The sequence below is a fragment of the Coptis chinensis genome, chromosome 2 (genome assembly GCF_015680905.1).
Source record: "Coptis chinensis isolate HL-2020 chromosome 2, ASM1568090v1, whole genome shotgun sequence".
NCBI classification, from domain to species: domain Eukaryota; kingdom Viridiplantae; phylum Streptophyta; class Magnoliopsida; order Ranunculales; family Ranunculaceae; genus Coptis; species Coptis chinensis.
In genome coordinates, this window is record NC_141457.1 from 100,647,501 (window position 1) to 100,661,668 (window position 14,168).

At 35.2% G+C, this 14,168-nt stretch overlaps 2 protein-coding genes and 1 long non-coding RNA gene across 3 annotated transcripts; all 3 read left to right on the forward strand.

Annotated features, from left to right (window-relative positions):
- The first annotated feature begins 96 nt into the window (after positions 1 to 96).
- Positions 97 to 969, forward strand: LOC147519640 (uncharacterized). Its single transcript, XR_015212307.1, has 2 exons — positions 97 to 437; positions 574 to 969. It is a non-coding gene; the product is annotated as an uncharacterized LOC147519640 (long non-coding RNA).
- Positions 970 to 5,878: 4,909 nt separating this feature from the next.
- LOC147519641 (uncharacterized) lies at positions 5,879 to 6,841 on the forward strand. Its single transcript, XM_086594158.1, has 2 exons — positions 5,879 to 6,050; positions 6,135 to 6,841. Exons 1-2 carry the CDS (start codon positions 5,879 to 5,881, stop codon positions 6,563 to 6,565), a joined length of 603 nt encoding a protein of 200 aa, XP_086450284.1. The 3' UTR covers positions 6,566 to 6,841.
- A 2,785-nt stretch (positions 6,842 to 9,626) lies between these two features.
- Positions 9,627 to 10,319, forward strand: LOC147519642 (uncharacterized). Its single transcript, XM_086594159.1, has one exon. The coding sequence runs from the start codon at positions 9,627 to 9,629 to the stop codon at positions 10,317 to 10,319; it is 693 nt and encodes a 230-aa protein (XP_086450285.1).
- Positions 10,320 to 14,168: the final 3,849 nt, after the last annotated feature.

Below are 14,168 nucleotides of genomic sequence, written 5' to 3' on the forward strand. Positions count from 1 at the left end.
TCTTAATTAAACAAAGGGGAAACTGTCATTGTAGATTCTTAATTTCAATCACATCATGTGGCGATTAAACAATTGCAAAAATGGCGTGAAGAGCTCCTGTGACGTCACATGCGATTTTCCTGGCGACTGAGTTTCCAATTACAACTGACCATAACGGTCCAATTTAGAGCCGTTGTGCTCGCCGGCGCTCATTGGAGCACCACCTAACGGTGTCATACCACCATCCTCCTCGGAATCATATTCCGCTGCCGTAGTGGCACTTCAATTCTCCCCTCTCTTCTTCTCTAGAAGCATCCTCAAAAAAAAAAAACTACTTTTTGCATTCAGGCCAAGCAAGAGAAGGGCAACTACAAGTCAAACCGACTGAACATAGAGGTTCTGTGTCTATATCCACGGATTCAACGAGATCTATTTCTCCTGCAGATCCGCAGCCTTTAGTGAGTCGAGTGACTTTCTTTCTTCTTTCTTTCGTCTAAGTGGCTTCTACTTTTTAGTAAACCCATGCTCTAGAATTCAACCTGTAAATGCGACAGTCTAAAAAATAAAAAATCCTTTTTTTGAGAAACCCCAAAGGCGATCCTGGAGCAACACCCTTTCGGCTGTAATTGGGTACCACAGCTCACCACACCACTGGTTTTATTTGTGAGAATATCCCATCCAACAGTTCTCTCTCGAGAGGCAGTGCATCTTCTCAAAGTCAGCACTTTATTTTAGTCTCGAACATAGGATTGTGGACTACGTCCTTGCGCATTTAATTGCAGGAAATGATTTTTCAGCTACACGTTGGGGAGTTTCTTTTGTATACTCTCTGTTGATTTTGCTGCAAATCTAGTGGGAAGCCTTGGAAAATTCCCGACCATTCTCACACGAGACGCTTTTTTTTTTACTGGTTCTGGGTCTGCAAGCAGATAATCTCTAAACCCAATTCTGTCTGTTAAGTTCAATTTCAATTATCATGATATTTTAATAGCTTCTGGTAGTTGTGATTAACATTTTTTCATCTTATTCATACACATTTACATGCTAGCATACTTCTAATCTTCCCAAGAGTGTTTGGTGTCACGGTTTGACCAAGATTTGGTTTTGCCTTGTAGTTTTTGGTTGTTTTTTAAGTACCTCTTGCGGCACTTGCGACAGTGCCGCTCTGGGCTCTTAGCTCCATCGTCTTTATTGTCTTAAGATGTTTTGTTGTGGAACTACGTTTTCTTAGTTTGATTTTTTTTTTTTTTTTGGAGGGGTCTGTCCTCTCTTCCAAGGTTCACAGTGGTTGTCCCCATACAGTCGCCTCTCAATGATAATTTGGAATTGCCATGGAATAGAGACTTCTATGGTGGTTCAAAATCTAAGAGACTTAATCCGACAACATCAATCGGATATTGTATGTCTTTTAGAAACTAAGGCTAAAAAAAAGAGGATAGAAAAAGTAGGTAATGAGATCAATTATAAGAGTAGGTTATGTTTACTAGTTGTGGGGGATAGTGGTGGCTTAGCAATCTTTTGGAAGAACGAAGTGCAACTGGATATCTTGGGAGCAACACGAAATCATGTGACGGTTAATATCACAAACTATCTTAATTTACATTTTTGGTGTTTTATGTTAATGTATGGTGAACCTGTTTCAAATAATAGACTTAGGGGGTGTTTGTTTTTCCTATTTATAAGTAGTCAACGGTCAAAAAAACTTATAAATAGGGCCGAAAGTTGTAAGTGAGAAAATTCTACTTATGCCAACTTATAAGTTGGGATTAGACATAAAATTACATAACTACCCATGGACGCATATAAAATTATATAACTAACCAAATAGCAAATGAGTTGATGCAAATGAGAAGAAGTTAATGTCTTTCCAATAACACTTTATGATTATCATAAGGGGTTTTTAGGTTTTGCCCCCTAATATTTAGCCATAATTAGGTTTTGGCCCCTTTTTTTTCATTTATTAGGGTTTGGCCCCTTTTCTCCAAACAAACCAAAATTAAACTGTTTGGGCTCATATATTTTCATATTGGCCAAGATATGCCCTTCATTAATCTCACGTGGGTTTACAAAAATTGTGATTTAGAGACACGTGTTTTAATCTAAAGTTGATAATTAAATCAATGGACAGCATTTTTAGATAACTTAGAAAAGCAAAAAAGAACTGTAATATCTTTCGGCCCTCATTTGGTTTTGCTCTCATTTGAGCGATTGAGAGTTAGGGCTGCCCCACTTAAGATTTAAGGCTTGATTATTTAGGTGTGTTAGTTGTTCATTTGAGAGTTAAGGTTGAGAGGGATCGTTAGGCTCTTTTTCCTGGGTTTGTTTGGTTGTTCGTGTGGACTTGGTGATAGCGCGGCAAAAGTGCGATATTGTGAAGAATTGCTATGAGGTAAGTTTGTTCAACTTAAAAAATGTTGCTTTAATGGAGTGCTTCTAATTTTCTGTTGTAATGGAGTTCGGTTCTCTAAAAACATTCATTTCTAATTTTTGTATTTTGAAACCCTTGTTCAAATCCTCATCAATATTTTGAAACTTTCGAATGTCAAACCCGAAAACTTACTTGCCTCCCTCAACTGGTCCAAGGCAAAAATTTTCTGTTTGTAAGATCCCATGTCTAACTTTTGGGATACCTGTAAAAAAACAGTGTGGTTTAATTTCACAAGTTTATCAGAATCTATATCACATAGTCTAAGAGGAAGTTTGTTCATGGGTTTGGTTTTCTTGTCATGCTTGTAGATAATGTATATATATAAGTAATTATATAATAGTTAGAGAAATGTGTGGTTCATTAGGTTTATGATCTTTTATATCTAGTTGTAACTCAAACGCACACCCACTTGCAAAGTATTATTGATGTTATGCTGTTAATCTCAGATTGCCATGAGCACAATACATCTTGTAATTCTTGCCATTTTTTCCCTTCTTATTCTTCTTACTGAATGTTTTATTTTTTATTTTACCTGATCATGGTATATAGCATGAAAAATGTTCACGATTTCACTCTTCAATATTCGAAAATTTTTGGAATTTTGCAAGGAAGATAAAGATATTTCCTTGCTGTTTTTTGTGTTAATTAATATAAATATAATTTTTTGCTTATATCCTATTGGCCATATGTCTTTAATTTAACTTCAAAATGTCTATTCTATGTTGTTGTCTTACCTGACCATGAATTATTTTTGTCATGTCACACCATTATTTAATGTCTAATATTTATGTTGTTATATGATTTTTAATGCATAATATTTATATATTTTCAGTGTCATGGCGAACCCTTTAAGAGGTGAGAAAGTGTATGTGATACACTACGATGGGTTTTGGGGAAAAATAATATTGGTAGAGTTAAAATATCCAGACTACAAAGGGGTTACCGGTTTCATTATTGAATTAGATGGGGATAAGTTATGTTATATGGACCTCATTGCATATTTTCATGAGGTTTTAGGGGCTGATGTTGGTATTTCTGCTGTCAAATACATTTTTGGAGGGTATTTGTGTACAATTTGCAATGATGTTGATGTCACGAAAATGTGGGATACCATTAAGATAGAGAGGGATGGTAAATATCATATATTTATCTCTTTGTTTAATTCCCGTCTCCATCAATTTACACCACTCTTTTCAACTAACAAGCAATTAACACCTAGACAATCTCAAGAGTAAATCCATCAAATCACACCACCCCAAATTTAACACATGTTACTTCACCACTCCCCTCCCTGTTGGCAGAAAATAGTGATGTTGGTGAAAGAGATGTTTGTGAGGAGTCTGAAAATTTCAGGTGTGATTGGAAATTGAAAGATCCCTGTGTATGGAAAGTTAGGACTTGGTGGTTATTGTGAAGAAGAAGTGACAATAAACATCGAGAGTGATGTTGAAGATATTCTTAGTGATGATATTCTTGCTTGGGAAGATATTTTTCTTGAAAATGATGATGTAGATGTGGATATAGAAGATGATTTGGATTTGGGAACTGATTTTAACTTGTTTGGTCCATCCGTAGTTGAGGATAAAGGGTATGTGAGTCAACACTTTCGAAGAAAGTGACTTTGAACCGGATAGTGAAAGTGAGGATGATGAAGGTGTGGAAGGGTTGGTAGATGAACAAGAATATGAAAAGGAAAATGAACATTTAGAGTTTGTCACTAAGACTTCTAATCTATAAGATGAAGAACATGAAAAGGTTCATATTGAAAAAGGTTCAAAAGTGTGACCTATGTATGTATGTAGGCATGGGTGGCCTACTATTAAAGTAGCTAGAACATATTTCAAGTCATTGGCAGTTGCAAACAAATTCAGCTATAAGCAAGTTAAGAATGAGAAAGGCAGACTTAGATTGAAGTGTGCGATTGAGGGGTGCTCTTGGAACATATTTGCAAGTAGCGTAGACCAACACACTATGAGGTTAAGGCATTTCAAGGGTGAGCATACTTGTGAAGCTGACAAAAATGATAAGGTGAAACAGGCAAAATCTCCATGGGTTGCACAGATAATGGAAGAAACTCTTAGAGATCATCCACACTTCAAGCCTAGAGACATCATTGCTTGGATAATGAGGAACTATGGAGTTAAAATTAGTTATTTTACTGCATGGGGAGCAAAAAATAAGATGCAAGAGAGTATTCATGGTAACTATGAGGATGGTTACATGTTGGCTCAAAAAAGTTGATGAGACAAATTTTGACTTCAAAAGTAGTCTTGTTAGATGTTACAGGGGAGAAAGATACTCATGAGTTTATTGGGGTTCTTTGTGGCTTTTGAAGCTTCTTTATCTGGTTTTTTTGGATGGTTTGCGACCTATTATAGGTCTTGATGGAGCTTTTGAAGGTAAATATGGTGGATGTGTTTTAATGTGGCCTTAGATGCCATGAATGGTTTGTTTCCCCGGCAATATACATTTGTAGGGGTGAGAATGAGGACACATGGTATTCTTTTCTTAAATTGTTGAAGCCTCACTTTGACAAGCATACTAAATCACTCACCTTCATCTCAGATAGGCAAAAGGGCTTACTCAAATCTGTGTATGAAGTATTTCCTTATTCCTATCATAGGTTTTGTTTTAAACACATGTATAAAAATTTCAAAAAAAGATATTTAAGGGTGAACACTTGGAAAGTTTCGCATGGGCTGCATCGAAGGCATTTTGGGCATGAAAGATAACAAAGGAAGCTAAAGCTTGGTTGGATAAGGCTATCATGATAGTTAAGGCATGGGCAAGATCTTACTTTTTGACTTGAGCTCAAAATGTGAGCATGTGAGCAACAATTTGATGAGTCCTTTAACAGTTGGATCTTGGATTTGAGGGACATGCCTTTGGTTTTTTGTTGACAAATATAATCTTATGTTGACTTCAACTTTGCATGAGAGAAGGAGATTGGCTCATGAGATGATGTGAGGGTTGCTATAGTGGGTTGGTTACTAGGGTTTCTACTATCATCAAAACATTTGAGAAAAAATACAACAAATATGAAGTGTCAGGTGTAGCTGAGCACATCTCATTTGTGATGACCAAGTCTGGTAAGAAGTGGAATGTGGACTTGTTGAAGATGACTTGCAGCTGTTGAAGTGGCAAATTACAGGCATCCCCCGTGTACAAAGTTGTTGTCATTAGAAAGAGAAGAGATAAATGGATCCAAAAAGTTTTGTAAAACTTTCTTAAATATTGATAATTTTATTTTTTTTCAATTATTTTATGACTCAATACTTGGTTTATAGGTACACTAGTCCTTTTTCTCCATTGATTCATTTAAAAAACATATCTTTGGATATGTGATGCCCATTGAGAATGTAAACCTGGAAAGTTGTAAGTTGCTAAATATTTATGTTAAATACTTAGTTAAATAAATGTTATATTGTAACTAATGTATTGTTAAATATCTATTTTGTTGGTGTTGATAAGATGGTATTTCCTCCTCCATTTGAGTCAAAAGCTGGTAGACCCAAGAAAAGGATAAGAGCTGAAGATGAACCTCAAGCCAAGGGTCCAAGGAAAAAATGCAGCAAATGTGGAGTTGTAGGACACAATAGTAGGACTTGCAAGGATAACATGCCACCAAAGCCAAAGAGGACAAGTAAAAAATTATGAATTGTGTTTCTATTTTGGTGGGGATTAGTGTTGAATGAATTATGTTGTTTTGACTTGTATTGTGTATTAGGTATTAGTGAAGATTGCCAAGGAGAGCAACATGGTGCGGCACCGAGAAGGACAAAAAAAGGAAGGATGTCAGGTGGAGAGACAAGTCGGCAATCTGGTGTGGATATGATCGTGGGGGAGACTAGTCAGCAATCTGGTGCAAATGTGAGCATGGGGGAGACAAGTAAACAACCAAGGGTCCCTTTGGTCATTCCTGCACCACCACCTTTAAGAGGTACATGGAGAGGAGGAAGGAGAGGCAGAGAAAATGGTAACAGGGGAGGTAGAGGAAACAGTACCAGGGGAAGGACTGCAACTGGTAACAGAGGAGGAGGAGGAAGTGTTAGTGGTGTCGGTGTTGATTGGTTTAATATTTCTGCACCAGAAATACCATCAGCACCAAGTGGTATAACCCAGCCACCATATTATGATCCACTCACCCAAACCCAGTGAGGTGAATTTGAGTGATGCTATATATTTTTTGTTTTTTATGTGTTGTTAGATTTTTTTTTGCAAATACATTGACATGCCGACTGTCAGTTGCTATGTCTTGTTGTTTTTAGACTATATTTTGATGACTGGACATGTTTATCAAAGCAATCAACTGTGCGAGATGGTCCTCCTGCGAAGAGAGCGGGAGGCTCGTCTCTTGTTTACTTCGGGATTCGTTGGACCTAGAGTTAGCAGTGTAAATACAACCCATCGAATTGGAGATGCCAGATCCTAAAACTTGAGAGCTTTCTTTTTTACATTCTACTGTTTGTACAGAGTCTAATCCATTGATATTGCTAGGTTGCCTGCACAACTTTACATCATGACTTCTCTTTATATCTGAACTAGTCTTGATTTTATTTCTAGGGTCGACACCGTTGATCACTGCTTTAGAAGAAGCCAAAGTGACCTTTTGGCACAAGAACCATAACATTACATGTATGATAAAAGTAGATAACATAACAACTTATTATAATGTGTTACAGAATAATCCTATTTACAAGAGACTTCAAAAGATTTTATTCTATGCCCCAAGTATCAAGCATCCCTTAGCAATATTAATGAATGGCGCACAATCGCACATACCCACTAGCAGTGTTACAATTATTTTATGTGTGTCCAATAACGTACTTGTGTTAAAGTTTTTATTTAATGGAACATTTACCAAGGGTATGCCACATTACCTTTTAATCTCTACAACTTTAAAAGTCACGTGAGAAGCTTGTGCAGGGGTAAAAATGGGTTTAAGAAAATTATCTATTTAAACCGACCGGTTCTGGTTATGGCTCTGGTTTGTTTGGATAAAAGGGGCCAAACCCTAATAAATGAAAAAAAAGGGGCCAAAACCTAATTATGGCTAAATATTAGGGGGCAAAACCTAAAAACCCCTTATCATAATAAATAATATGTCTATTGTGGATTGTTTAATGTATGGTCTATATGAATTTATTTCTACTTCCATTAAATTGATTTTTTATATGATCATCATTAACTTCGACAATAGAGAACATGTGTTATTAAAATATGGATAAAATTATAATGTTGCCACTTATAAGTGCTTGAAAAAACAAACACCCATACCACTTATAAGCACTTATAAGTAGGAAAAACAAACACCCCCTTAGAGTTTGGAATGAGTTTAGGGATTTGGCACCCAAGATTCCTGGGCCCAGTGGCGGAGCTAAGGGGCCCAGGGTACACCATGGCGTACCCTCAACTCTACAAAAAAAAAAAAAAAGCTACAAGTTAATTACAAAAGGGCGCAAGTTAATAAGCAAAAAAAAAATTTTGCCCATGTGCCACTGACGCATAAACAAGCTAGTAGAAACTAAACAAAAGGTCATGTGCTGAGCTGACGTGTCATATATTTTAGTACTTGATGTAGTAAGAACAAAGTACCAAAAAAGCCAAAAAAAGAAAATAGAAAACTCAACAAATCACTCCACCGAAAAAACAAACATATATATAAACCCAAACAAAGAAATCCTCTCATATTCATTAAAAAAATAAGAAAGAAAAAAAACCCACTCACGTACTCTATTTCTCTTCTCCTCCATTATCTATTACTCTATATTAAAATTTAAGTCTTCTACTCTTCTACCCAAACAAACACCTTTACACTTACCGGTTTTGTGGAGGTAACTAGGTAACCCTTATATTATTTAATTTTTTGTTGTCTTTTTTGTACTTATTCCTAAACCATATTATTTAGATTTTTATATGTTTGTGATTATTATTTTATTTTGTGCACATTATTGGTGGTTTATTTTAATTCGTGCAATATTAATTAAATTGATTGGTGGTTTATTTTAATTGTTTAAATAACTATGCTAAAGTATTTTATCAAAGAAAAGTCGTTGCCCGCTCAACCAACTAGTAACACAGATCATGTTGTTAGTGTTGAAGTAGGATCCTCTTCAAATCAAAGTCACCAAGAAACTGAGGATGGTGGTGTTGAACAACCTACATCAAAGCGGGTTGTGAGTCGTTTGCTACTTTCGATAAACAAAAATTGATTCATTTTGCTCGACTTTATCTCGATGATTTTTCAGAAATATATTAAATGGAATTAGCGGATCAACTTGAGAATTATATTATTGATATGCGTTCCGATTCTAAGTTTGATAAATTAAATAGAATTAGCGGTCTAGCCAAAAAAATGGTTGAGACGATGAAAGACATTGTGTACCCACTTGTGTATTTGTTGATTAAGTTGACGCTAATTTTACCTGTTGCTATTGCTACCGTGGAGAGGGTTTTTTCTGTTATGAATATCATAAAGAATCGTCTATACAATCGGATGACGAATGAATGGTTGAATGATCATTTAATAACATACATTGAAAAAGAAGTTTTTGATAGCATTGATACCGAGTTGATCTTGCAACGCTTCCAAAAAATAAAGAAGGATGACAAAAAAGAAGGCCGTGTCGAAGACAACTATGAAGAAGTGCTTGTTTAGATTGAATTATTTTTTTTTTTTTTTTATATTACATTTATTACAATCATTTTATATGATTTTTTTTTTATGTTCGAAATATATTTGTTTTGTGATCGGGTTTGAATTTTTAGTTAAAAAAAAAAATTAGTGTATTATTTTTTTTAATTTTTTTTTATGCTTGGTTTCTGGGTGGCTCACCCCCACTTAAATTCCTGGCTCTGCCACTGCCTGGGCCTTGGGTTCTTATGGGGGATTTCAACAGTATAACATCTATGCATGAAAAAGTTGGTGGTAGTTCTTTTTTTACTAAATGCATGCTAGATTTTAATGCATTTATTAATTATTTAGGTTTGATTGATTTGGTTTTCTCTGGGCTTAAATTTATTTGGTTCAACAATCATAGATTTAAGGATCATGTTATGGAAAGATTGGATAGAGTTCTGGTTGTCCCTAATTGGCTTGAATTGCTTCCACATGTTTCCTGTGAAATTTATTGTTTGTGCTACCTCTGATCATTTGGCTTTGAACATCAACCTAAAAGGTAACAGTTGTAAAATGTATAGGCCCTTTAGATTTTTTAATATGTGGCTTAAATATTCTTCTTGTATTCCTACCATTGAGGAAGCATGGAATGTTGCTAATCATAACAAACCTAATTGTAATATTTTAACTAAACTTACAAAAACTAGAATAAATCTTAAAAAATGGAATAAAGAAGTGTTTGAGAATGTTTTTTCTAACATTAGAAAGATTCAAAATCGGCTTGAGGAGCTTATGAAATATACTCTCATTGAGGTCATATGTGATGAGATTAGATCTCTTAACAACCAACTTAATGAATGGCTTGATAAAGAAGAAGACCTTTGGCGCCAAAAATTTGGGGCTCTCTGGCTAAAAGAACAAGGTAGGAATACCAAGTTTTTTCATACTTCTACTATCTATAGAAGAAGGAAAAACTGTATTGATAAGTTGAAAGATGATAATGGCAACTGGCTGGAAGGTATGGACAAGATTGGTAAGAACATAAACTCTTTCTTTCAAGATTTATTTAAATCTGATATGCCTGTAAATAATACTGATATAGATTCTTTTTTTGTGCCATGTATTACTCATATTGAAAATGATATGATTGTTAAAATTCCTTCTGGTGAGGATATATGGTTGGTGGTAAAAAAGATGGGCTCTCTTAAAGCCCCTAGACCCGATGGTTTCCAGGGGGTTTTCTTCCAAACTGCCTGGGATGTGGTTGGACCAGCAGTTATTGACTGTGTCTAAGATTTTTTCTGTAATGGTGTTTTAAACCCCAAATTCAATTAAACTTTTATTTCTTTAATTCCTAAAATTTCCTTTCTTGAACATATCTCAAAATTTAGACCCATCAGTTTTTGCAATTTTGTTTATAAAATTATTTCAAAACTTTTAGGTAATAGATTAAAGTGTCATATTCATAAAATAGTGTCGCCGTTTCAAGGGGCTTTTGTTAAGGGTAGGAATATAGGGGATAATATAGGCCTTGCTAGTGAAGTGTTTCACAATATAAAGAACATGTATAAGAATAAGGAAGGCTTGATAGTTTTAAAACTTGATATGCTCAAGGCTTATGATAGAGTGGAGTGGTCTTTTCTAAATAATATTTTTGAAAAGCTTGGTTTCGTAAAAAAATGAAGAGTTTTTATTAATCAATGTTTATCTTCTGTTTCTTTTAAAGTGCTCCTTAATGGCTCTCCTTTGGAACAATTCTTCCCTCAAAGGGGATTGAGACAAGGCGACCCGTTATCTCCTTATCTCTTTATTTTATCTCTGAAGCTCTCTCTCGCATGATTAATAAAGCTGAAAATGATCATGCTATACATGGTATTAAAATTAGGAAGTATGCTCCTCCCATTGCTCATTTACTGTATGCAAATGATTTACTGTTTTTCACAAAAGCTTCCTTAAGTGAAGCAGGTGTTCTTAAATATATTCTGTAGTACTGTTTGACCTCTGGCCAAAAGATCAATTTTGATCAATTTAGTATCTATTTTAGTAGGAATGTACATGCTAAACATAGAAATTTTTTGAGAAAATACTGAAATATGAGAGACTTTTCAAATAAAGATAAGTACCTAGGAGTTCCTATTTTACTCACTGACAGTAAAAAAGTTGATTTTGATTACTTGGTAGATATTGTACATAATAAAATAAAAGGTTGGAGAGCCAAGCTGTTATCTCAAGTTGGCAGAACAGTTTTGATTCAAGTTGTAGCTCAAGCTACACCCCTTTATGCCATGACATCTTATTCCCTCTCTGTATCTATATGTGACAATATGGATAAAGTGTGTAGGGAGTTTTGGTGGCATGAACATGATGAATCCAAGAGTATCCATACTATTGAGTAGGATAAACTCTGCAAGCCTAAGCCCCTTGGAGGACCAGGATTCAAGAAATTTTCTTATATGAATAAAGTTTTGCTGGCCAAACAGAGCTGAAAAGCTTTAAAAGATAAGAATTTTATATGGTTTAAAACTTTTCATGCTGCTTATGGAAAAAAAAGGTATTGGGACAGAACAAAAATTACCATCTAATGCCTCTTACTTCTGGAGAGGGGTTAATAAAAGTTTTGATCTTGTGCATAAAGGGTTTATCTCGACCATTGGGGATTGTGCTCATACCTCTATTTTCAATTATAATTGGCTTATGTTCAATGATCATCCTATACTGATAAAGGATTTGCACCCACCAATGGGAATCCAGAAATATTGGAAAGTGAAAAATCTCATAAATCAGGAAGGATCAACATGGAATGATCAACTTATTGATGAAGTTTTTGATCCTATAGTAGCAGGGCTTATCAAAGGAACACACATCAGACCACAGGATGGAGAGGAGGATGAGTTAACCTGGTGACCTGCTACTAAAGGGAAATTCTCGGTCAAATCTGCTTTTCATATGCTCAATGCGAAGGATTAGGAGGATTGTGACTCTACTTTTCAAGCAAAAACTATCAGAAGAATTTGGAGAGCTAGAGAACAAATGTTTATGTGGAAATTATACATGGACATACTGCCAACTGGAGAAAAGATACAAAAAAGGATAAAGAACAACGATACTATGTGTGGCTTTTGTTTTAAGAATAAAAAAACTGTGGAACACATCTTTTTTTAATGTGATTGGGCAAAAGCTTTGTGGTTTGCTTCACCTCTTGGTTTAAGAACAAAGGTCAATAAAGGATGGCCCATTTGAAGATGGATGGATGAGATCATGGAATGATGTGAAAGTAAGGTCCCTGACATAGCAAACTTGGGTGTGTATGCATGCACCCTAATGCAAACTATGTGGGATAATAGGAATCTGGAAAAGTTTGACAAATGAGCAGCTAATAGGGGGTCTATACTAACAGCTACAATGATTCAATGGGAAAAAAGACTCGAAGCTTTTGACAGGGAGAATCTAAACCCTACTTCTTCTATTAACTCGTACAACTACACTCAGGAATGTAAACACTAACCAAAGCACACATGCTTCTACATCAACTAGTAGTACTAATAATATATCCACTATTAACCTCTCTCACATGTCTGATTCTGTTAATGTTAGGTTTGATGGTGTTTTTAATAAGAGATCTCTATCAGGAGCCACTGTTGCTATGGTTTGGAATAAAGAAAGAGCTTTAATTGTTGCTGCAGTGAAGAGATTCACAACAAGGTCAGCAGAAGAGATTGAACTTCTTGCAACTGGCAAAACACTTAGGATGAGGAAAATTTCTTTTTGAAAGTGACAATATCAATGTTATTAACAGTTTGAGTTCCCAGGAGTCTAGTATTGTTTGGTCTTTACAAAGCATTACTAAAGCAATTATCATAACTGCTAGTAAATTTAATTTTTCATGTTTCAGATGGTTAAAAAGATGTTTTAATGGTGAGGCTCATGATCTAGCTAAATGGACTTATACCTCGTCTGACATGAGTACTCTACCAAAATGTTGCACAGACTTTCAGTGTATCCCTTTAATTATAATATATGTGTGTGTGTTGCAGCGAAAAAAAAAAAACAATTTCAAAAATGTCTTTGTAAATTGACTAGATTCTTGATTTCAATCAAATCGTTGGTGAGAAGATGGCACCACTTACAAATATTTAGAGCCCGCTTCAATAGCAATATATATTCAGTTAGAGTCTTAACACCCAACCTTCCAAAAGGTAGCGAAGATGGCTGTAGTATACAGAATTGGAGCTGCAACTCCGGCACCACCAGCTCCTGTGATGCCTATAGAAGAGCCAGTCGTGATTTTTGGGATGATGATCTCAAACAAATTTGAAGTCAAATAGGAAGGTCTTGGAAAGTCATCTGCACTATTTCACACGGCGCCCAAATGACTTTTCCTCTTAGAGGACTTTTTCCATTCATATGGGATATGGGCGGATATGGCGGTTGTAGCCCAGAGATCAATTCATGTGAGAGAAGCTCAAGTCAAATATCGAAAAAAAGGAAGTTCAAGTCAATCAAAAGTTTATTATCCTTATATATATATATATATATATATATATAATTAATTTCCTAAACTCCAATCACTTTCTGCCTTTTTTTTTGCATTAATTATTCAGTTTTTCCTTTCTAAGTGTAAAACGCCAGAGGTTATTATCTTTTATATGGTTCCCATAAATCATGGAGCTGAATTCAGTACCATGTGGCTCGGACTCTCGGAGTATGTTGTTTCACATAAGTGAGTACTCTTTCTAAGTTTTCTTTTAGTTAGTTTGACTTTGACACGTACCATTATCTAGATGTTAATATTCTCACCGCATTATCTCTATAAGCTCACCCCTAAGGCCCTAACCGTTTTGATTACCTATTATACCCTCTCATCTTCCGAAAGTTACTGATTACGTCTTGAATAGGTCGAATATACGCGCTTGGGTGACTCAGAAGAGAATGGTGTTTGAATTATAACCTCACCGTGGAGATTTTCTGAAACCAATATTCATGTATTACACACAAGCTATTCTCAACGAAACAAATATGCTTTTGAAAATCTGTCTTTGTTAATTTGCTATTAGGATTATTTCTTTTGATTGAACTAAGTTAATACTATTGATCAAACAACAAATTTAATTTTATACAATGAATACTAATTACCAAAACTAT